General features: G+C 43.7%; 3 protein-coding genes across 5 annotated transcripts; 1 reads left to right on the top strand and 2 right to left on the bottom strand.

The window, feature by feature from the left end:
• Nucleotides 1-2: 2 nt before the first annotated feature.
• uevld (UEV and lactate/malate dehyrogenase domains) lies at nucleotides 3-4,315 on the bottom strand. Of its 2 annotated transcripts, XM_034534497.1 has the most exons (12): nucleotides 4,111-4,311; nucleotides 3,333-3,417; nucleotides 3,178-3,243; nucleotides 2,889-3,052; nucleotides 2,648-2,789; nucleotides 2,465-2,559; nucleotides 2,261-2,366; nucleotides 1,851-2,021; nucleotides 1,582-1,746; nucleotides 1,213-1,300; nucleotides 934-1,057; nucleotides 3-751 (listed from the first exon to the last, which is right to left on the bottom strand). In XM_034534497.1, exons 1-12 carry the CDS (start codon nucleotides 4,150-4,152, stop codon nucleotides 587-589), a joined length of 1,413 nt encoding a protein of 470 aa, XP_034390388.1. In that variant the 5' UTR covers nucleotides 4,153-4,311; the 3' UTR covers nucleotides 3-586. The 2 variants fall into 2 exon arrangements, with proteins under 2 accessions (XP_034390388.1, XP_034390389.1); XM_034534498.1 differs by lacking the exons at nucleotides 3,178-3,243; nucleotides 3,333-3,417 and having other exon boundaries at nucleotides 4,111-4,315.
• A 278-nt stretch (nucleotides 4,316-4,593) lies between these two features.
• On the bottom strand, nucleotides 4,594-9,305 carry spty2d1 (SPT2 chromatin protein domain containing 1). 2 transcript variants are annotated; one of them, XM_034534495.1, is made up of 7 exons: nucleotides 9,287-9,305; nucleotides 8,272-8,480; nucleotides 7,828-7,945; nucleotides 6,098-7,726; nucleotides 5,486-5,645; nucleotides 5,320-5,397; nucleotides 4,594-5,212 (listed from the first exon to the last, which is right to left on the bottom strand). In XM_034534495.1, the coding sequence occupies exons 2-7, from the start codon at nucleotides 8,332-8,334 to the stop codon at nucleotides 5,119-5,121; spliced, it is 2,142 nt and encodes a 713-aa protein (XP_034390386.1). In that variant the 5' UTR covers nucleotides 8,335-8,480; nucleotides 9,287-9,305; the 3' UTR covers nucleotides 4,594-5,118. The 2 variants fall into 2 exon arrangements, with proteins under 2 accessions (XP_034390386.1, XP_034390387.1); XM_034534496.1 differs by lacking the exon at nucleotides 9,287-9,305 and having other exon boundaries at nucleotides 7,828-7,942; nucleotides 8,272-8,851.
• A 1,544-nt stretch (nucleotides 9,306-10,849) lies between these two features.
• Nucleotides 10,850-20,862, top strand: tmem86a (transmembrane protein 86A). The gene is made up of 3 exons (XM_034535324.1): nucleotides 10,850-10,999; nucleotides 17,238-17,502; nucleotides 17,932-20,862. The coding sequence occupies exons 1-3, from the start codon at nucleotides 10,979-10,981 to the stop codon at nucleotides 18,357-18,359; spliced, it is 714 nt and encodes a 237-aa protein (XP_034391215.1). The 5' UTR covers nucleotides 10,850-10,978; the 3' UTR covers nucleotides 18,360-20,862.
• Nucleotides 20,863-22,176: the final 1,314 nt, after the last annotated feature.

Below are 22,176 nucleotides of genomic sequence, written 5' to 3'. Positions count from 1 at the left end.
CATCTGGTTCCAGATATTTATTGCACACCCACAAAAGCGTGTAGTCTTACTGTACATATCTTAGGTTCTAGCTGCGCAAAGGCAATTTAAATATGAATGCAACAGGAATTGCTTCAAATATGGAAATAGCACTAAGACAGAAAATAAGGCCATTAAAATATGAGCTGTATTTTATCAACGAGTCAAAACCAGCACCTGAATATAATATTCATGCCTCGCACTTGATCTGCCAACATCATGATTTTTCTCTGAAGAAATTATGTAAGGAATGGATCATCATCTTTGGTAAATGTAGTTCAGGACAAATTCAACTTGCTGACAAAAATATATTAACTACAAACACCAGTATTCTTTAGATGCTTTTGCATAGAAATTGCATGGTTTGTCACATTAAATTAATGTGACAAATTAATTTAATACACCCATATTTTATACACAGTCTCCAACGAGAATATATACAAAAACATCTGATCAAAGTTATTTAAGACAGTAATGTTATCCATAATCCAACCCAGTACCTGTGTAGTGTGTTGACTGGAGAACTGTTTCTCCTAAACTAGTAAGTTTAACAAAACAATCACATCCTTCATATCTTGAGCTGACTTATGAGGTCAGAAAGGGCGGTGACGCTCTCTCTCAGTTTGGAGTCTTCTTCCCGCCCCAGCGACACTCCGGCCAAGCGTGTGGAACCATTGGATCCCATGATGCACGGCAAGCTGAGGAACACCTCTGCACCGATGCCCCCCCAGCCCTAAAGCAAACAGAACGCAGATGAACCTGGAACATCTACAATCAGATTTTCAATGAAATTACCTGATTTCACTAAAAACCCTTCCGACTGGATGAGCGCAATGATGCAACTGACTTTAATTGGTATTAAATGACGTAAAACGGCACACATAACACACGATGATACGAAACACTTGGTTCTACCTGCGCCAGGGTGGAGACGGAGTGGGTCTTCATCTTGTCTGTCAGCACACTGTTTGTGATGTCAGCGATGGACAGACCCACAGACCACGACCGCTGGCCTCGATTTTTCATCATCTCAAATGCCCTACAAGCACAGGGGACATGTGCAACTTTAAATACAAAAAACACACACTACAAGAGATCATTTCCTGGCCCATATAATCCCAAAAGTCCACAATTTCAGATGAACACACATTGTAAAGCTTTTCTTTTGGAGGTCAAAGTCATTCATGCCAGTACCTGTCCAACAATGGTTTGGTAGAGTTGGATTCTGCTGCAATCTCCGGCTGCTCACCGGAGCTCAGCCCAGTGTTGCTCATCACAGCAACTGCAAGAGAAGAAACATGGACAAGCTCAATCTTGTGTGTCAGTTATTAAAGAGCATTTACAAGTCTCAGGAGTGGAACGATGTAATGAGATGAGCAGAAAGTGGAACATTGGCTGTCATACCAATACAATTAAAAACTCAAATTTAAAAAGCAGATCATCCAAGAAATGGCGGCGAATTAAAAGAGGAAGTGAAAGGGGAACGAAGAGGGTTCGTGTCACGACAACTAATGCAACAAAAAGGCCTTTGCCTAACTATTTCTTTGATCTTTCCTGGCTCACCTTTGTTGTCTGAAAGTTCTCCTATGACCCAGGCTGGTTTGTGAGCGTTCAGGTTTACATCCAGGATGTGACTGAGTCGTTCCGAGTCCAGGTTGCACCCCGCTCCGATCACCCGCGTCGGAGGCAGGCAACTCTGCCTCCAGGCAACATGGGTCATGACGTCCACTGGAATTTGACAGGAAAGACAACAGAGTTGACGATGTACACAAAGCTTCGGGAGCAAAGGGGTCCATTTCGTAGAGGGTGGCTCTTTTTCCTCCGACACCAACCTGGCTGTGAAGCGATGAGCATTATGGTGTCGGGGCTGAAACGTGAAAGATTTGGGATGATTCCTCTGTACAAGTCCACATTAGTCTGAACCACGCTGGCGTACGACTGCTCGCTGCTCCACGCATTTGCGGTCACCACGACAACCCTGGAGCCCGCAGAGGCTGACAAATCTGACAAAAAGGATAGTCATCATCAGTGAACGCACGTCTGACAGCATATTCTTGTACAAAAAATAGGCAAAGCTGAAAGATTATTGCTGATGAATTCCCAATTGATACATTGTTTACATGTCAAAGTTCCGGGTCAGCTGCAGAACTGCAGCTGGTTGGGATTCATAGTCTCCCTAAGCACATTATTGCTACCTACAAAACAATGCGCCATTAGTGATGACTCAGTGTGACAAACATACCTCTGGACACCTCAACCTGGGGCAGACGGAAAATCTCCAGATCGGTGCTGCCGCCCTTTGTTGAACTGCCGGTGACGTCAATGAACACAAGTTTGTCCACTTTACACTAGAAGAAAAATGTAGCGTCAACAATAGAATTGTACGTGCTAATCTTTCATTGTAAAATATGAAATATTAATAAAAAGCCCCCCCCCCGATATATACCTTTGACAAAATGCTCATCACCGTTGCCATGCCTAAGTCTCCTCCCCCGATAACTGAGACTTTGTTATTCGGTTTATCGGGATGTCTGCTTTCACCTGAAATAGACACGAGTGAAGTTAGCAATAGCACACAATTATCTAATTTTTGATCGTCAACCGCCAAGCTGTATAACAAATTAAGCACCGTCATTGAGCCGTAGATTAGAAACAAAAGACAGGAGCTCGTGGGGATCTTTGCTGTCCACTGTGGTCTTTGAGGACAGCGGAGGATCCTCTTCAAACTTGGCAATCATCTCAGCCAGAAGAGCCACCACGGATGACTTGGGCTGAAAAAGAAAGAAAAAAACACAGCAAGACTGATGAGGACACCTCAGAAGCTCTCGCATACAATTTGATATTTCACCCATAAAAATATTAAAACGTACATAATCCCAGTTGTGCAGCCCCGGCAGGTGAATCCGTCCGACCCCGTCAACATGTTTGCCCTCTCTGATGACCATGGTGGGGGTTGGTCTCAGGAGGCATATGGGAGGCGTGAAGGGGAATGAGTCCATCAACCACAGCTGAACAGGGAAGTTGTAGGAGCGACCTTGAGATAGAGACACTGGCATCAGTGTGTAATAATAATAATAATAATAATGATGACTTCACACTGACATGAACGTGACTTTTTCCCAAAAGTTGGACAATCCTAATGTCAGAGGTCAGCCTTACCTTCATACTGAACTGGGGTGTTACCAACTAATCTCACAAGATCTTTTTGGCTGCCGTCGCTAAATGCTGAAAATGACAATATGGAACTGTCAGTTATCAGAAAGAAATATATGTGATGCATGTAGAGGTTTTTGCTCCCCCCAGTGAAAACTCACTGTATGTGCCCGTGGACGGCGCCATCCCAGGGTAGATTCGATGGATTTTCTGCAGCTCCTCAACCGCAACATCATGGAATTTGTACTAATACCCAGGGGTCAAAAGACAGATGAAGGCGTGTCCATGCATTCATATGCGTAAGCAACATGTATTTACTATTTGGACAATAAAGTTTGCAATGTCCATGTTGTGAACAAGGAGGTGGAAACCCTTTCAGATTCAGCACAGACATTTTCAGTCAATGTCATAACCCCTTTGATTGAATCTTCTTTTTTGTTGCTGTGAGCTTTTCATTTCACTTCAAAGTCCAATTTAAGACCCATCAACCAATCAGGGCTCAACCGCGTTACACAACCTCACTCTTGAGGGGTTCAGGGGGTCATTCAGGATGTTGTGGTGCTGATCAGACACCAAGGACTCACCAGCAACACTGGAGCGTTTAGCTTAGAGCAACTTTAACGGCTATGGACAAAGTCATCCTCTCACTACCTGTGGGGGTACCTTGATGGCCCACCGAGGAGACAAACACAGGGCAGCGAGGTTTGCGTTCATCTCGACTCCCACCAATCGGGTTTGTTTGGAAACAATCCGAAGGAGCGGTTTGTTTTCGTGTCACACGGCGTCATAACCCGCGATGTAAAGTCGAGCTGGTTCAGCCAGTTGGTGACGGGGCGGCTGACCGCCGCGTACACGCACGAGCCTCCCATGCTCGCCGGCATCGATATGTAGACACTTTGAGTTTAAAAACGCTGTTCGGGTCATTGGGAGGAAACTAACCTTGGAGAGGATCCGCTGTATTTTCTCTGAACGGAGGTCCATCTATTGAAGTACAACAACAACACAATCAAGCGTATTTCTGATGTTACCGTCTTGACGTATGACTTCCAACTTTACTTGTAACAAAAATAATAAACTTCCGCAAACTTTCAGCAGTAGCTAAGCAAAGCGACAGATTCCGCCCACTCGGCACGTCGAGTACGGCAAGCCGGGAGGGAAGAAAAGCCACGCGCGCCTTCAGCAAACCGGATGCTGACGTTGTTCCCGTTGCATTACTTCTATAACAAACATCCAGTCATTTAACAAAATTAAAAAGCTTATTGTAGAAACAATACACCACATAATATATTGCTAGAAACTTTGTCATTGCCAAAAATCATAACATGTTCTATGTACTCTAATAGTGGCGTTAATATAACCAAGATTTGTATACATTACTCTGAGAAAACAGATCAAAACAATTAAATAAAAGCCTTGAAGCCATTCTTTTTCCTCAGCTCCCTTTAAACACAACACAATGTTCTGCATATTCAATTGACTTATCAAAGTTTGTTTAGAAAAATATGCGACAGATTCTGCTGAAAAATAGCATGTTATCATAACTTAAGTGTCATTGATAGTTTAAAAAAAAAAAAAAAAAGAAAGACAATTCCATATTTATAGTTCTCAGGTCTTTTTAAGAAATTCAGATCACTGCACAGTGGGGAAAATAAATAGTATAACAGCGAAATTGTTTGATTTTTTTTGTCACAGAATGATTTGCCTGAATGATTCGTACATATTTTGTCTTTGACTTGTTCAGGTTGTCTTTGACTAACATTATTTTCTTTCCCTCTGGAGCCAATACCATGTGCCATGTGCCATGTGCCACTCAGTTTTAGTCCGATCATATTGAGAAAGCAACAGCGGTCAAGGTGGACACCGTCACTGAGCTTCACGGCAGTCCGTCTGTCCCAGCTTTCAGGAGACAGGATTGTTTTTTTATTTCTCTCAACGACAAAAGGAGCTTCAGTTCTTTTTTTTCCTCTTGGCCTTTTGCACGTTCAGGTCCTCTTGATCTCTTTTCTCTTCGTCCAGATCTTCCTGCACAGCCATTCTCAGGCTAAAGAAGCAAAGCAAAAAGATACAGAAAAATAACATTAAATAGAAGGCGGTAAATATCACAGCTCTCTGTACAAACAGTCCACTGAGATTGAATTTGGGTCTCACCTCCTGGCCTCCTCTTTCTGCATATCTCTCCAACTGCTCTCCATGAATTTAAGTGCATAGTCGCTCTCGTCCCTGTACCTGAGGAGATTAAACGCAAATAGTCTGTTTACATGGAATTACCAATACAGTGACATTACTTGGAACCAGAATATAGGACAACTCTTACTTGTTTCGATCATAACCAAAGATTTCTTTAATGTGCCTGGAAATGTCGTCTTGCCCGTCATCCTTATCATCGATAAAATCCTCCATTTCAGAGTCACACTCATCTTCCTCTTCCTCGTATTTCCTCTTGTATGCAGAGGTGATGGGTGGTAACATTGTGCCTGGATAATAAAAACAGAACATTATTTTCAATTTGGGTATTGGCTGTTGGACATTTGCTACTCATAAAAAAAAAAGAAGAAAAAAAAAGTGAGAATGATCTAGTTTATAAAAGTCAATTTCAAGGTAAAAGGCAAATGACATTGAAATTATGTTTTGCCTCGGTGTTGGAAAGATGGGGCTCTGTGACCCAGGAGGAATGACAAAGGCTGCCGAGTGCTGCCGACGCACTTCCTTCAGTTCTTTGGCCGTTATAGCGATTTTGTCATTTCGGGCCGTTCGCAAAATGTCGTGAGGTTGTTTGTCATACTATATTATAACAATGTTCACTGTAGTGTGTTGCTAATGGGATATGTTTGCTATGTGGCAACATAAACTGCTAATATGGGAGAGTTTGAAAAGCATAGACTACAAAAGGTGATAATATCAAGTGATTTCGCTGAAACACTCTTACCTGGTGGTCTGTTCATCATAGGTCTCTGTTGCATGCCTGGTCCCTGTTGCATGCCTGGTCTCTGTTGCATGCCTGGTCTCTGTTGCATGCCTGGTCTCTGTTGCATGCCTGGTCTCTGTTGCATGCCTGGTCTCTGTTGCATGCCTGGTCGAGGTGGGACTCCTGGCCTGGGTCCACCAAAATTCTTGGATGAAATGGTCTCAGACACCACTGTGCACTTGGATCTTCCAGATCCTGATCCGATGCCATCAGCCAGTCGCCCAGGTACTGATCCTCCACGACCAGGTCCACTCCCCAGAGGTCGAGAGCCACCACCTCTAGGGTGACCCTGTAGGCCACTCCCACCAGGCCTTGCCTGTGGGACACCACCAGCTCTTGCCTGGAATGTGCCTTCCGGCCTTGACTGAGGTTGGCTCCCAGCCTTATGAGGACCGCCCGATGAAGGTCTCATCGCAGAATTACCGCTTGATTTTCCAGCGGAGTTAAATCCAGGCCTTAGTGGTTCCGCCTTTCCAGACTTGTGGCCCCCAACTATAGGTCCCTGCTTCAATGAGCTGCCCTGACTGGGCCTGGTCTGTTGAGAGCTCCCATGTTGAGATCTTTGGCCTGTTGCAACTGTACCAGGAGCCCTGGTCCCAGGAATACCCGAGGCTCTTGACGAGCTTTCTTTTTTGAGGATAAGGTCACTTGAGGTGCTGGATTTGTGGCTAGATGAGGGCTTGAGCCCCCCTTGTTTGGCTGAAACCTGAGAAGATGTGGCTTTCAAAGTACTTTTACCATTTATGGCACCAGATGAACTTGATACATTTGTCTTAGATCTGTCTCGATCGCTGTGAGACATCTTGGGTCGCTCTCTTTCTCGGTCACCCAAGGAGGGCTTAGAAGAAGTCTGGCCTTTATCACTTGTCAGTGTTGGATGCAACCTCTTTCCTGACCCACTGGGAACACTTTGCTTCTCCGAGGAGGTTTTCTGTGGTTTGTAGCTCTTCTGCTCCTTCTCAAACGTGCTTTTTCTCATTGAACTAGAGCTAGGCTGAGACTTGCCATCTCTTTCTGCCTTAGAGTCCTTGTTCGGCCTCTTAGCCCTGCGCTCTAGCTCCAGTTCCTTTATCTCGTCAGCTGTTCGGAGCCTGTCGTCTTTTTTCCCTACCTTGGGTTTTACCTCAACTGGCTCAAACTGCTTCTTCTCTGCCAATTTGAGTAACTCTGCAAAGTTCATGGGAGGTGGAGCGGGCTTGGGTGGCCCATTGGATTTTTTAGAGGAGGGCTTGCTGCTGCTACTGCTGCTGCTACCACCCCCACCACCATTTCCACGAAAACCTGTGGTTTTGCCAGGTCTCCGCAGCTCTGGCTCCTTCTCCGATTCTGAATCTGACTGTTCATACTCATAATTATCCTCATCGTCTTCTGGGTCAATCGAGTTATTCCTGAAGCTTTCCTCGTTCATCGACCTGTCCTGCTGCATCTCTAGTTTGGATCGTCTCTTCTTAGGAAGCTCTACCACTGGAATGCCATTGTAGCCTCTGAAATTGTCCTTAGTTCTGGACGCCATGGCTCGCGCTTTTCGGTCCGACTTCAACTCAACCCTCTTTGCCAGTAGGTCCTCCTTCTGTTTCTTCATATTGATTTCTGAAAAGAAAAAGAAGATGTTTAAGAAAATAACCAACGAAGAATGCACTCTGCACAGTATGTGCAAACCCACCCCATTATCCATCTTAACATTGCATTACCTTTCTTTTTGCTGTCACAGCTTTGTTTCTTCAGAAGCGCCTGCACGGCTGAAAGACTCACACCTTTTGACCTTGGGTCCTTTTTGGGAGGCGCAGCTTGTAAACTGTATCTCTTCTGCTGAAACAGATACACAGCACGTGAACATCTGCAGTACAGGGGAATATGAAGCGTGATCTCTGCACTCCTTGCACTAATCAAAGGTCTTAGTTATTCATCAGATATGTTGATCGAAACATCACCATGTATTGTAAATGGAAGAACCTGACAAGAACAAGTTTTTTTTGGTAAACGTCTGCCTAACATACAGGGCGAAAGTTAGCAGCTAAGTTAGCTACACTACCAGATCCCCTCTGACAGATGAGCTGGCACTTGTGTGCACACGAAGAGTGGCCACAAATCCACATTTTACCGTTTAGCCTGAGTCAATTGAAAGCAATTCTTACCTGTGAATTGCCAGGGGCCCGATTTTGCGTGGCGATATCCAATATATTATCAAAGTCCATCATTTTGGCAGCAGGTGAGACAAGCTGGCCGTTTGAAATCAAATCAGAAAAGACTCAACCAGGAGTGCTAATGCTACTGTTAGCGTTTTAGCTCACACACCAGGTCAGTTGGCACCGGTATTTAGCGTCACCAAACGGAAAGTAGACGGCTGTGAGGAAAAACAAACAAAAACAGTCCATAGGAGGAAAGTCGGTAGCTTACGTCGGACGGTTAACGCTACTTTACTTCGCCGGCTTACGTTACCACATGCTAGCGACGTTAGCATAAGCTAGCCTTACGTTGACTCACGTCAGCCAGAGAAGCCTGAAATACGAACTTTTGTACTCATGTCGCGCACCAAACTAAAGCCAGATCCATCAATAATAGCCACAGGATGAAAGCCTGTTGGGAGAAGACGACTGAAAGTCAGCCACAGTGGGAAGACGGTCGTTGGTAGAGACTACAGCGAGAGAGGCAGACGAATTTAACAGTCCAAAGAGTGCTGTGAGGAAGTGAGACAACTACCCTGTGCGCGCATCCGTCTTTGTGAGATTACAAAGAGTCAGTAAATACATCGAGTTCAATTTGTTTGTCAGATCGATGATATATTGATCGGCAGAACAATACAAACAGCGTACCATGTAATACACTTTGCTTGTATAAAAATACATTTTGTTTAACACGTGTAGCCAGCTGGTTTAATGTTTGATAAGTGACGGGTTGTTGTCGAAACGAGGGCTTTTGGCATAACATATAATTATGTGTAAATTAACTGGATTCATTGCCGTTTTAATATTTACATTTTACACAATGTAGGTAGGTGCGAGATGAGGATGGTCTAAGGGTGTCACTCCATTTGCGTTATTATTATAAATATTACTATGTATTTGACACATGACAAACAAAAAGAGAAAAAATATAAATGTATAATTCAACTTTATACCAATGGGTCTATATCAAATAAAAAATACATACATACAAACAATACGAGAACACCAACACCGGGCTATAGTAATTCCAGTTTACAAGTACCATATTAGTAGGCTAATATTACCAAATCAAGTGTAAAGGTATATGTCACGGTAGTTTTACTTTGATTAGCTAGGTAAATAAAATGTATTCCAAGTTTTTTAGAGTCGGTTCTATGGTTTCTTGACGCAATGTCCGTCCTAAAATAATATTGATACTTGTAGACCACATGATGTCGCTACCACAACACAACCTGTTATAGCCTCATCACATTACATAATCATAGCACCCATACTATAGAGCAGTGGTTCCCAAAGTGGGGGTCGCGACCCCTAGGGGGGGCGCGGTGGTACTACAGGGGGGTCGCGGCTTCATCACCAACCCACACACACAGACGCACACATACACCGGTAAAACAATATAAAATAACCGACGTGACATGCACTGTGTTCCAACCACGCCACCAGAGCGGCTCATGTCACAGACCGACTGTGGCAAAACCAGCGAGAGCGAGAGCGAGCGCGCGCCCGAGCGAGAGAGCGCGAGCGAGGCAGAGACACACAGCGACACAGAGCGAGAAATAAAAAAAAAAATTGGGGTCGGGCTGCGGGGGGGGGGGGGGGGGGGGGGGGGGGTCGTCCAATGTTCCTATATCATCAAAGGGGGTCTTGACAGAAAAAGTTTGGGAACCACTGCTATAGAGCATACAATTGTCGATACTCATTTTAAATTCGATATGTCTTGTTTGGGTATGAATATTGTATCCTATTTGACACACTGGACTTCTATAAACTTTTCTATACACAGTAGGCTACAGTATTATGTGATTTAAGTTAATTTAGTGATATTGTTACTTTTCACCATTGATCGTTACCTATAATGTTAGGCAATGTCTCCCTCATGGGACCATTCCTCCAGTTTGAAGTTGATATGTTTGTATGATATCTGTCAGTATATAAAAAGTGTATAGCTACTGGTTCATTCTTTTAAAATATAGCAACAACATAAAAAATAACACAACATTAGAGAGAGGGATATATATAGAGAGAGAGACAGTTTCATTCAATTCAGTGTAAACTCATCTTTTTAATAACACTAATAATAATTTAATATTCAAAATTGAAGAGAAATATTGTAATATTGTTGTAAGAAGCGGAGTGGAGAGCTCAACCTGAAGGGAAATCCGACGGATGGTGAATAATGTCTTTTGATGCAATCGATTCAATCAGCGATCAATGCACTTTTATTACATCAACCTTTTGATCTCGTAGAGATGTTTTCCAGACCTATTGTCTAAAATCATAACGCCTAATCTGTCCCATTAACAAAGGCCTGTTGGAGCACAATCAATAATAAACTCTAAACAAATGTTTCCATAGTCTCCATTTCTTTAAAATGTAAATAAAGGCCATCTGCTCCGATATGTAAACAGCAGACTGCTTCTCCAATCCGGGCGCCCCTCACCTCTCGTCCCGCCCCAGTCACGACCACTCTTTTCTCCCATTGGTCGACAGAGAAAGCCCCGCCCACATCAAGGCTCTTCTGTAACTTCGTACTGGACGTCGGACCGCCCATCGGAGCGAGGACAAAAACAATCGGCATCCCTCACACAACAACACAAACTGGAGGACCCGAGCAGAATATTGTGTATTCACGTCATATACTTTTCTCACCGATACGGACGCCAACGAGGGAGAAATGGTTTCTCCGGTAACAGTGGTGAGTCTCTTCTTCAAGCCAGCGTCGGTGTCTTACACAAACTAAACAGGAATAATGGTGGCTAAGTTTAGCTAACGTTGCATGACCACACTTCTGAAAATATCCCGTTATTATATCATCACCTACTACTGAGTCAGCAGTACATTGTTTCATGTTTTATTTGCGTTATTCACATCCCACTTTGACTTCGAGAGCCATTTAGTTTCTAATTTAATTAGCAATTAATATCTGTCTGCTAAAACTGTTCAGCCAGTGCCCTTGGACACACAGGTTGTGGTCAGAAGCACCTTGCCTCGTTATTTGACGATGTGCGACTGAGAGCAGGAACTTTTGTGTCCAGTGCAGCCGGTTCCTGGACACGTTTTTTTTTTTAGCAGCGACCGTTCACACGATTCCGTCTCGATCTTCTTCCACGAGCAGGAGGACGTTTCCACACATTTCCAAAGGCAGCCCCCGACAAAACATCAAAACCATGGCATCACGTGACGACCTTTTTTTCTCCTCTTGTTTTTCTACTTCTTTTCCCTTCAGGAACGCATGCGCCGAGCGGTATTCTGATGTGGGGGCCTTTCTTTTCATCTCCTTTGCTGCAGCTCTGCTTTACACCAACTCTATTGTTTGTCAAACCATTAGCTACATAATTGACCAAAGTGCCATATGCAGGAAATTGGCTATTCTGACACACACACACAAAGAAAGACAGTGATTGCCACATGGTTAATTTAACCGGCCCTAGCGTGCTCTTACTTTGACAGAGCTGCTATGAAATGTTACCCCTTCTGCAGGGGCCGACTTGGCCTGCAGTAAACCCTGAGGTGTAGCCTGCTGGTACCTGTGAGAGGCAGTGAAAGGGAGGCACAGGGATGTCGTGAGACGAAATCCTGTTTGGAAAGACCAAAATGGGCGAGCAAATGAAATCGACTTTGTGATTTTCATGACACATCACATTGACATTAAAACAGGTCTATTCTAATAATTGAAAAGTAAATCATCAAAAATAGCAGTGGAGGTAAAGGTACATAAACCCTCTATTCCTGCTCAGAGGTCAAACAATGCTTCTCTAACTTTATTATATTGACCTAAAACACCGTTTTTCTAAGGTTTTCTTTTTTCTTTCTCACTCTAAACTCTTTTTTGTTATAAAGACACACTCCAGGCCATCTGGTAAACTGACTTCATGCTCATAAGGAAGTGTGTCGTTTACAGATGATCTAGAGTCAGCCACTCAGTGCACATACTGTTCTTGACTAATGTGGACACATTGCACTTTCTGGAATTTTAAGTACTGTACCTTGTCCCCAAATATCTCTACAGCACCAAAGTGACTGATTCATCTGAGATCAGTATTCCTTTTTCTGGAAGAGCACCTGCATATGCTGCAGCTGACATTAAGATACCCTTGGAGTTGAAGCAGCTGGAAGAGGGATCCTTCCCACGGCAGTGTTGTGTGATGCTACACAGAAATCACATTGTCATAGGAGTCACATGCCAGCTGGGCCGGCTAGGACCATGCTTATGTTACAGTTCCCCTCTGCCAAATTGTTTAAACAAGACTTTACAGTTCTTTTTTATGTTTCTAACAACAGCATATGACCCAGACTAGATGTTAAGTCAGGATGTTATTGAATGGTTTGTGGTTGGTACAGAAGTATCAGCGGCTGACAACTGCTCGTTACTTCCAGGGCTGTAGTTAGGCACAGGCTAACATGTTTGATCATTTGCTAGCTTGAAAAGTGTATTTAGTGCATCTCCGTAGTAGCTTTAAAAAAGAATCTTTAACTACATTATTGTTTAACACAGGACAGAAGCAGGTGTTTGCAGCCAGTCGGCTGTACTACAGCGCCTCTGCAAACGGCCTTCATTTATAATGCGATCATTCAGATGGCAAGACGAGATAACACAATGATTATTTTTGTCTGCCTCCCAAATGAGGCGGTACGTTCCGTTCTTTGATGCTGGCGGCGGCTGAGTGTCACGCAGGGCTCGTAGCCGTCGCTAACGTCCCATTCGGTGTCTCAGCAGACAAACTGACGCCTCAGTCAACGTGAGTGGAGGAGGTTACAGCTGAGACGATACCGGGCCGCACACTACCCCGGCAATCTCAATCAGGTACAAGGCCCCCGAGAAGGAGAACTCGGCTGAGCACGAGGGAATTGAAACCCGTACTTCCTCTGTCGACCAGTTTATGAATTCCACTCGGCAATTAGGCCCTCTTGGTGTCACAATTTGATGCAGTGTGTTTAGAGGAGAACAATCACATCAGATATTACAGCAGTAATGTGGTGGGTGGTTTTGAGACAAGCACTAATATTCACTATAAGTTATCATCATTTAGATTAAAGTCCAGACGCTGTTTCAGCTACAATGAGATAAACATTTCTTGGAAGATTTGTGTGCTCTGTGGAATAGGCGTGCACTCATTGTTTAGATACAGTGAGTTTACATCAACAACAATGAAAGGGAAACTGTAAAGTATGGCTGAAACGCAGCATGAATAGGACCAAAGGTCATGGGATCTCAGACATCCTCCATAGAATCATTTTTCACCCTCCAAATCCCTGACTGTACTTCACAGTGTTTTTTTTCTCTTATTATTTTTCCCGCAAGTAACAACTGTTTAAATCTCACTGTGCAGATCTCAGGCAATGTATTCCTTCACTGCACTCTATTAAATACTTGATATGCCCCATTTGCACACTGATCCAGACTGAGCAACAGACATATGTAATGTTGTCCTGTTTCCTGTGCATTGGCCTGACATGATATTCATGAGTCATGATATTGGCTTGTCTGGGAGTCCTTGCCAGTTGTGTCTCCTCTGCTTGGCACTCACTGTACACACACCTATTTGTGACTAGCCTTAATCCTTGTTTTATGAGCACCATTGAACGTAATGACTGGAAAGAGGAGGAGTCCATTAGTTCACATTATACACCTAGTGTTAGTTTTGCCTCAGTGGAAAGATTCCTCTCATGTTGTTACTTATCTCAGCCTTGTCATCTTGCGATGGCGTAAACCTGTTGTTCATCTTTTGTTTGCCACTTTGGTAGACAGCTTTTTTTTGGAAGAAAAAGACTGAAACTGTCCTAAGTTGTGTAAGATCAACGAGACAATGAAACACAAGGTGTCAGAAAGAGGCCAATCCATTGGGAATGGTAGGCCACAGTTGAGGAGCTTAGTTGAAAAGAAAATATCCAAGTTCTGGTTCCAAAACCTTAGTGGAAGATCTGAGTGAACGTGGAAGCACACAACACAACAGGGTGTCTGCATTCTTGGCCCGGCCTTAGTCACTTCAGAACTTCAAATGCTCTACAATCAGATATTATTCATATACAGAGAGCCAGTAGAGTTCAGCTAAAACTGGAGTGACAAGTCGTCACTTTCAAAAGATATTCAGTGCATTGTGGTGTAGAGTTGTAATGGTTTTTTATATATACTTGCACATGTAAATAGGAAAGTCCATATTTTAAATTAATACATAAGAAAGATATGATAATCAATAAGGGATATTATGAAGAATATTCTGAAGGAATGTGTTTGGGAAACATGGGAGAAAAGTCACTGTCACTGTATAAGTATGTTACTGTAAAGGTGTAATCACTGAATAAGTATTATTGTAACTGTATGCTGATTGTTTTATGTTTTATAGTTATCATAACTATAAAGATGACTCAGGTATGAATGGAATGTATTGATCCAAGGAGGCGTAGTCAAAGTAGTGGTTTCCCTAAGAGACTGGAAGAGAGGAATTTATTTTGAAGGAGCCCATCTTACTGTTTAGGGCCAAAAGGGAAGAGATAAGGGAAGTAGCATTGTGGTTTATTGCTTAGAGAAGTCCGCCTCCTTGTACTGTTAGGCAAATAGCATGCTGTGTAGTTGAGGTATATGCATGCATACCTGATACTAACCAATGGAGAAGCTTTATGCTCAGTGTATGGATTGTACTTAACCTTTCGGAACTCTGTAAGGCATTTGTCCTCTCACGTGAAGGCGGTAGACAGTTAACTATTTTAACAGATTTTGATTCATATAAATCGTTATTATAGCCTGTGGACCCAACGACACGTGAGCGCGCCCGGCTGGGACAGAAATATATGCTTATGATCCTTATTCTTTTATTAAATACTTTATATTTTAAATTACTGGTCTCAGGACGTCTTTCAAAGCGCGGGAAGCTCAGAATTTCGGTTGAACTTAACAGTGGCTTCCCAATAGAGTTAAAAACATGTGAAAAATGCACAACATTAGTGGAACATATACATATTCAATCTAAGAAGATAACCTCCCAAGCTTGTGTTTTGTGTCTCAAAATGCCTGTGACCATGTGTGAACTTGTGTCAAATCCCTTCTGTGTTCCTGCTGTCATACCAGTGACACTCAGGGCAGGCTTGAGGTCAGACGCTTCGTCTCACCCGGTACGGTTATTTGGCCCGTTATTGTATTGAGCGGTTGTGCAATCGAGGGCTTCCCCTTCCTCCACTCCTCCAGGAGCATAAACCATATGAACTAGAGTGACCCCCTCATTTTTTTCTCACCTCTGCTTCTCCCCTCTCCCCACAACTCACTTGTCCAATCCTAAATCCAGTTGTCATCTTAATGAAACCCCATCTTTCTACCCCCCCCCCCCTCCCTAAAGCTCCACGGCCCCATGCTTCTTCCTGCTTCTTCTCATATGCCCTACTTACTCCTTCTTTTGTGAATATTGTAATCAGAGCTTTTCACATTGTTATACTTTACCACAGAATGTTTGTAGGGATGGGTGCAAAAGGGCCTCTAGAAAATAGTCTTTTGCGACAACTGATAGAGGCTCAGTCTTTGCAACCTTTTCCCTGTTGCACTACTCGTCTCATCATATCCTCCACATCTTTCCTCCAGTGACCTCAGTTCTAGTGAACCCTCACTCAATTCCTCTGTCTCCTAACTCAACCTCCCCTTCCTTCTCCCTGTTTGATGCCGGGGGCCTTCCCCCTTACGCCCAGAGAGCCATTCTCATTTTGTAAGTAGAACTTTATTCTTTCATCGAACAACAAAAACATGAACGTTGAATAAAAAAAGGTGTATTCCCTATGATCGCCACCCCCCCAACTTTTTTTAGTGTTTTTCCCTGAATCCTTTCAGGTCTAAATGCTTTCTTCCTGGACCTCATCAACGTCCTCCTCGCTGCTGTAAAAAGTTAGTCTACTGTATACAAATAAACTTGGTATTAAATTGAACATGGCTTCAGTTTACCAAGTTATCAATATGCTAGGTAATGACAAACAGTGTTGGGAAAGTTCACTTTCTGCATGAACTAGTTCAGTTCATAGTTCACATATTTAAAAATGAACTAGTTCAGTTCATAGTTCATAATTCAAAATGTTGAACTAAGTTCACAGCTCCAAAAAATGAACTAGTTCAGTTATTTTTTTCAATATGTTGCGAGCTATAATTTAAATCTCTATCTGTCTGCAATACCGCTCTTGGCCTCTACGCCACTCGGCGCTCTCACACTTGCCAGGCAAAGGGCTGAAACGTTCAGACGCAACACTGATGACAAAGACGTTCAAAAACAACAGAACGTTTTATGTTTATGTTTCTAGCAGACAATGTTCCCAACCAGCTGCATTCAGGGTCCAGCTGAGCTAGGCGTGCATAGTCTTGTTCTCAACTACATTTAAGTTCCCTGTTATATGCTTTTGCAAATAAACTTTCTTTTGTTCAAAATTCCCGAGACAAAATTCCGGAAATTTACCGGTAACTTTCCACCCCTTTGCAACCCTACTGGTAACACAGCTTGCAAGTTGAGACTCTCTCACCAGTTCTCAAGAACATGAGATACAGAAACACATAAAAGAGAGGAGCATAAAAGGTTACAGGGAGTCAAAGGAACAGCGTGGAGCCTTCTGCTTTTCCTCTTCTACTTGCTGTTTCTGCAGAATTTCGCTTCAGCCACAAAACACATCCATGTCTGGCACAGTGATGTAAACTAGTGACCAAAAAAAACCTGAAGACTGCTTATAGTTAGCTGCTTATGTCCCCTTGTTTATTAAAGATGTGAGATACTGTACCTCAAACACACTATACTGACTGTTACCCTGATATATTTCAAGCCGTCTGCTCCAAGACAAATTACCTTTTGATAAGTGTACTGTAGTTGTGATAACGGTGTGGACATTGTTCACTGAATGGAACTACTACCTTGTATAAGTGGAACCAGATATGACTAAATCAATAATGCAAATGTTTAATCTGCTTTCAGGTGAAGAGTGAAGGCCTAAAGCTGGTGCCATTCTTCAAGGCGACCTGTGTATACTTTGTCCTGTGGCTGCCCGCTTCAAGCCCATCCTGGTTCAGCGCACTGATCAAATGTCTACCCATCTTCTGCCTCTGGGTGTTTTTATTGGCTCATGGGTTCAGCTTCCTAGGTGCACACTCCAGTGCCCGCAAGATCTTGGCTGGCCTCATCTTTTCTGCTCTGGGTGATGCCTTTCTCATCTGGCAGGAGCAGGGCTACTTTGTCCACGGTAAGGAGAAACAGTGTATTTCCATTTCGGTCATCATTGCTGTTGGTAAAAGCTTAATTGTATCTGCAAAGTCACACTGACATTGCTTCAAAAATGTCTTTAGATTTCGGAAGACGAACAGCAGAACACTCGTTCTATGTTGTTTCTATTTCCTTTCTATTTCCATTTCATACTCTCTGGTTTCATCTCCAAACAAAGTGGCCGCTAATCTGACAAAATGGGTGTTTTATTGCCGAATTTGACTTGTTGTGAGATGAAGCAATGTCACAGTGCTCCCAGCTCTCCGAAAGGATCATAACCATTAAAAAAACTGGCCAAAACGTTGTTTTATTTTCTTCACTTATTTTGCAGTTGACAGATAGAGAGGATGGTACTTTGTAAGATTGCATTTAGATTGCAAACCCTATCTGCACATGTGATGTCCTGCAGGCCTCCTGATGTTTGCTATCACCCACATCCTCTACTCATCTGCCTTTGGGATGAAGCCCATTAACGCGTCTGCCGGCCTGGTGATCACTGCCGTGTCCTCTCTGAGCTACATGCTGCTCTACCCCTACCTGGCCGGCCCCTTCACCTACCTGGTGGCCGTCTACGTCGCTCTGATCGGTTTCATGGGCTGGAGGGCCATCGCAGGCCTGCAGCTGGCCAACGACCTTTGGACCTGGACCAAGCTGTCCGCATGCCTGGGTTCAATACTCTTCATGGTCTCCGACCTCACCATCGCTGTCAACAAGTTCTGCTTCCCCGTGCCCTATTCGCGCGCCATCATCATGGCCACCTACTACGCCGCCCAGATGCTGATAGCGCTGTCGGTCGTTGAGTGCCAGGACGCGGAGGTGGCCAGGAAGAGAACGTGAGAGGTGCCGCAGTGAACGCCGCGAGGCTGGGGAAGCGGCAGCTGCCCCCGCCTTCCCCTCTCCGGCCCCGAGTGATCATGGACACATCTCACTGCCAGATCCCCAACCCTCATCTCAGTGTGGCGCTCTCACGGCATTGTTACCATGACGACTGGTTCACTACAGTCTCCACATGGTTATCACCCTGCTACCCAACTAGTATGGTAGTCTCACACCTGTTTTCTTACCACCACTGTAGTATTAGCTTCAGCCTCTCCCGACAACAGTCCTACCTGCCTTCGCCGATCCTAGAATGGATGTCTCTCAACCTAGTTACCATGGAGACACATAGAGAGTATTACCTTTTTATGTTTTAATTTAAGGGGACCATGTCACTGGGGCCCTTCAAGGAGTGTGTGTGTGTGTGTGTGTGTTTGATTGCCACTCTTTACCTCCCGTCACACACAGTCACCACACATCAGCTCTTAGTGGTCCAACAACACAATTTAACATCAGATTGTTGTCACTGCCTAAGACCTTGTTGAAAAGGGATTTGTTTTGCTCATGCTTGGCTTTTCACTCTCTGTTGCTCTGTTAAGTTAAGGGTCCTGCTCTTAAAGTCAGGAGCATATCCACACCTGCGTTATTATCTGCAGTCCCTTCCATTTAATTTACAACAACCACTAAACCTTTGTGTCAAAACAAATCAAGCAGGGAAAGTTGACAGCAGTTGCCTATGTCTAAAACTATGAAGGGTAAAAATCACTCAAATGTGTGTAAAACTACATACACATCTAAAAATAGCTGCCAAAATGAGACCTTCATTGTACACATTCTCACATACTGTACTTGTCTTTCAGGTGTTTTGCCTGCCAAGTCTTTTCTGAAACGTAGGTGCAGGCGATGACGTGCTCACACACACCTGACACTGTTTTACTTATTAGGAAATGGGGTTCCTGTAGCTGGACTAGAGCAGCTGACCCATGCTGTCATTGGCCTGGGACCATGTTACGGAGACGACTATGTTACTGGCTGGAATCTTTCTGTTAATCAACTCTTTCTGGAGGCACGTCTGTGGGCACTATACAAGTTAATTTACCATTTTACATTGCTATTAACATACACATCCCCCCCCCGGGGGAACCGACTTGTCATGTGAGGGAACAGTTATCCCATTATTCCCAATAATTCCTTCTCACAGGACATTTCATCAGTTTTAATGCTGCAAAATCCACTGCGGCTAATCCTCGACAGGTCGGCTGATACTTTGTCTTTCATGGCTCAAGTTTTAATTGCACCTAATATTAAGCATTTTCATTGGTGGACTAGCCTCCTCTTGACTATACTCTCACCTCTTACCTAGTATACATCACTGGCATTATGATTAATACCACTAACAGTTTGTATATTGGATGGAAAATCTATATGATCAGAAATCTACACCGTAAAAGTACAAGTATTAATCGCTAACACAAATAGCAAAGAGATAGTTTTTGTTAAAGGGTTCAGTGCACATGCACTTTAATGTGAGATATTGTGGCGTATAGTAAACAACCAGGCATGGAAAAGAAACAGACCTATGTTGTGGGTTCCTTCTTAATGGTCAGTGAACCCTGGAGCCTTCGGTAACACACACGCCCAAAAAATACCACACGCATAAAAACATTTTGATGCATCACATCAGCCACCATGGCAGATCTGCAGGCAGACCGTGGTTTTGACACACACCCAGATTTATTTTTCAGTAGCAGCACACAGTCTTAGTTTGACCAGGAGACACTGATCTCTGATCCTGACCGCTGCTTTGCCCGACAGTTCCTCAACCTCCTTCTGGCCTGTCAGCATGCTCGTCAGCACTGTATTTCTGCTTCGTCAGTCCGAAGTGTACGCGGTCTTCAATCAGGTTTTTAGTGAAGGATGAGCAGAGATGCTGGTTAACACGGCGAGTGTGCAGTCTGAAGTCAGACTACGGGGGATATGGTCAGAGTCAAGCCCTCTGACTCGTCCTCACTATGTGGGCTATCTATGTAAGCACTTTGTTCCTCGTGGATACATGCCGGAAGACAGGCTTTACTTTGAAATATTTCTGAGATTGTATTTGTGTTAATTAACCCCGCACCTTCGACGATCTCCATGACTTTGGAAAGTGAGGTTGGCTTTCCGAGAGCGATAGATGAGTGGTGGCCTGTAGAGCAAGAAGTCAGATACCGTATTGAGTCAGAAAGTTGGTTATTGTTCAGTCGTTATCTGGAGGATTCAGTTGTAATACTTCGTTCCTCCGCCATCGTTTCTATTTTTATTTGACGTGGGCGCAGATAAACAAAGCTGAAAGCATAGTAGACGACTGAAGTCATTTCACATAGTTGAACGTGTTGCATCAGAGCCCTCTCAAGTATCAGACAACCCCTTGATGGTGCATTTGGCCCTCCAGTTAGGAAGGAGGTCATTGTTGAGAGATACTGTGAAATATGACACATAGGGGAAGACTCCTTTTTCCACCCGGCGCATTAGCTGCCATCCTGCCCCCCCCCCCCCCCCCCCCCCCCCCCCCCCCCCCCCCCCCCCCCCCCCCCCCCCCCCCCCCCCCCCCCACCCACCCCCACCACACACACACACATACAGATGGCAGCCCATCAGGTGCGTCGCTTTACCTCAGCTGTCATCAGCCCTGTTGTGATGTGCTTTGTGCGTGCAGACAAAAGGTATCTGAGAGAGCTGTGGGAGACCAGTATGGCTCTGAGTAATGAGCCGGCACCAATAGCTGTTGTCGTAGAGCGGGCCCCGTGGTTCCACTCGGTCGCCCTGGATAAGTTGGCACTTTTCTTTGATCCAACGTTTTCTCTCCCTCTTTCTTTTTGCTGTTGTTTCTTTTGAAGTTCGATCTAAAGCCTCTGCTGTTGATGTGCAGTGCCCATAATCACACATCTGCTGACATTCAAATCATAGAGCTGTAATGTGTGTGTATATCTTCTTTTTGTAATATTAATATGAATCTGCCAGTCAGTCTCTTTTTAAGCAGCTATAGTGTCACAAATAAAATAATAGTTGTTCACTGTATCCTTTAAAGTGTGCGCTCCTTGTCCCTTTAACTCCTTTTATTTCTGTTTGAAGAGAGACAGAAGTTAGTGTTGATGTTCAGGGTTTAATCAAAATAAAGCGACGCACCGGCGCGTAGGAGAATCTGCATTTTCATTGAAAAGACATCAATTGCTCTTAAAGTGTTACGAACTTTTATATATAAGTATTATTTTATTTTTTAATGTTATCCTTTATTTTATTTGAAGAAAATGTGTTTTTTGCCTTGTCACTGTGGAAAGAGCTGGGTTTGTTTTCCACACATTTCATTTTTTTGAAGGCCCTTACAATGAATGCATCATCTGACTTAACTGTATGAACAAATGTGTTATCTCTTATTTTCTTATACTTATAAGGTTTCATGACCGTAGAGATGAAATAGTTTCTTTGCTGTAGTGAAACTGCTATGAATGTGAATATCTATTCTAAAAATAAATGCAATTGCAATGCAACTTACATCATTTTTCTGTTTGTTTTCCCGAATCAGAAAGTCAGCTGATCTTTATGACTGTTCAGTGTTTCTACAGAAGCTGTTAGCCCTCAGCTAAAGTGGCGTTAAGGCAGAAAGGACTGGAGGACAACACAGAGCTCTGTTCTAGTAACTGCTTCTCTTTTTTGTCTGGCCGAGGTGGAAAATGTGCTTTCAACAGGCTTTAACTCTGTGGAAACTCATCCAGACTGTTACCAATACTTCCTCTTGCTTTCTCATTCTGATTTTTTTCAATTTTTTTATGCACACACACACACACACAAACACACACGC

Source organism: Cyclopterus lumpus, chromosome 6, assembly GCF_009769545.1.
Source record: "Cyclopterus lumpus isolate fCycLum1 chromosome 6, fCycLum1.pri, whole genome shotgun sequence".
In the NCBI taxonomy this organism is placed as follows: domain Eukaryota; kingdom Metazoa; phylum Chordata; class Actinopteri; order Perciformes; family Cyclopteridae; genus Cyclopterus; species Cyclopterus lumpus.
The sequence above is the reverse complement of the archived record's forward strand: the minus strand, read 5'-3'. Positions and strand labels throughout refer to the sequence as shown.

Bases quoted from the DNA above. Each gene is read 5' to 3' on its own strand.
- uevld (XM_034534497.1), bottom strand. From the start codon at position 4,152: ATGGACCTCCGTTCAGAGAAAATACAGCGGATCCTCTCCAAG. The intron at 2,560-2,647 runs GTGCTTAATTTG...TGTCTATTTCAG, and splicing joins TAATCTACGGCTCAATGACG to GTGAAAGCAGACATCCCGAT. The intron at 752-933 runs GTAGAACCAAGT...TGTTTGCTTTAG, and splicing joins CCGTCTCCACCCTGGCGCAG to GGCTGGGGGGGCATCGGTGC.
- spty2d1 (XM_034534495.1), bottom strand. From the start codon at position 8,334: ATGATGGACTTTGATAATATATTGGATATCGCCACGCAAAATCGGGCC. The intron at 7,727-7,827 runs GTAATGCAATGT...TTTTCTTTTCAG, and splicing joins CTGTGACAGCAAAAAGAAAG to AAATCAATATGAAGAAACAG. The intron at 5,213-5,319 runs GTGAGACCCAAA...TTGCTTCTTTAG, and splicing joins CAGAAAGAGGAGGCCAGGAG to CCTGAGAATGGCTGTGCAGG.
- tmem86a (XM_034535324.1), top strand. From the start codon at position 10,979: ATGGTTTCTCCGGTAACAGTG. The intron at 11,000-17,237 runs GTGAGTCTCTTC...ATCTGCTTTCAG, and splicing joins TGGTTTCTCCGGTAACAGTG to GTGAAGAGTGAAGGCCTAAA. The intron at 17,503-17,931 runs GTAAGGAGAAAC...GATGTCCTGCAG, and splicing joins GCAGGGCTACTTTGTCCACG to GCCTCCTGATGTTTGCTATC.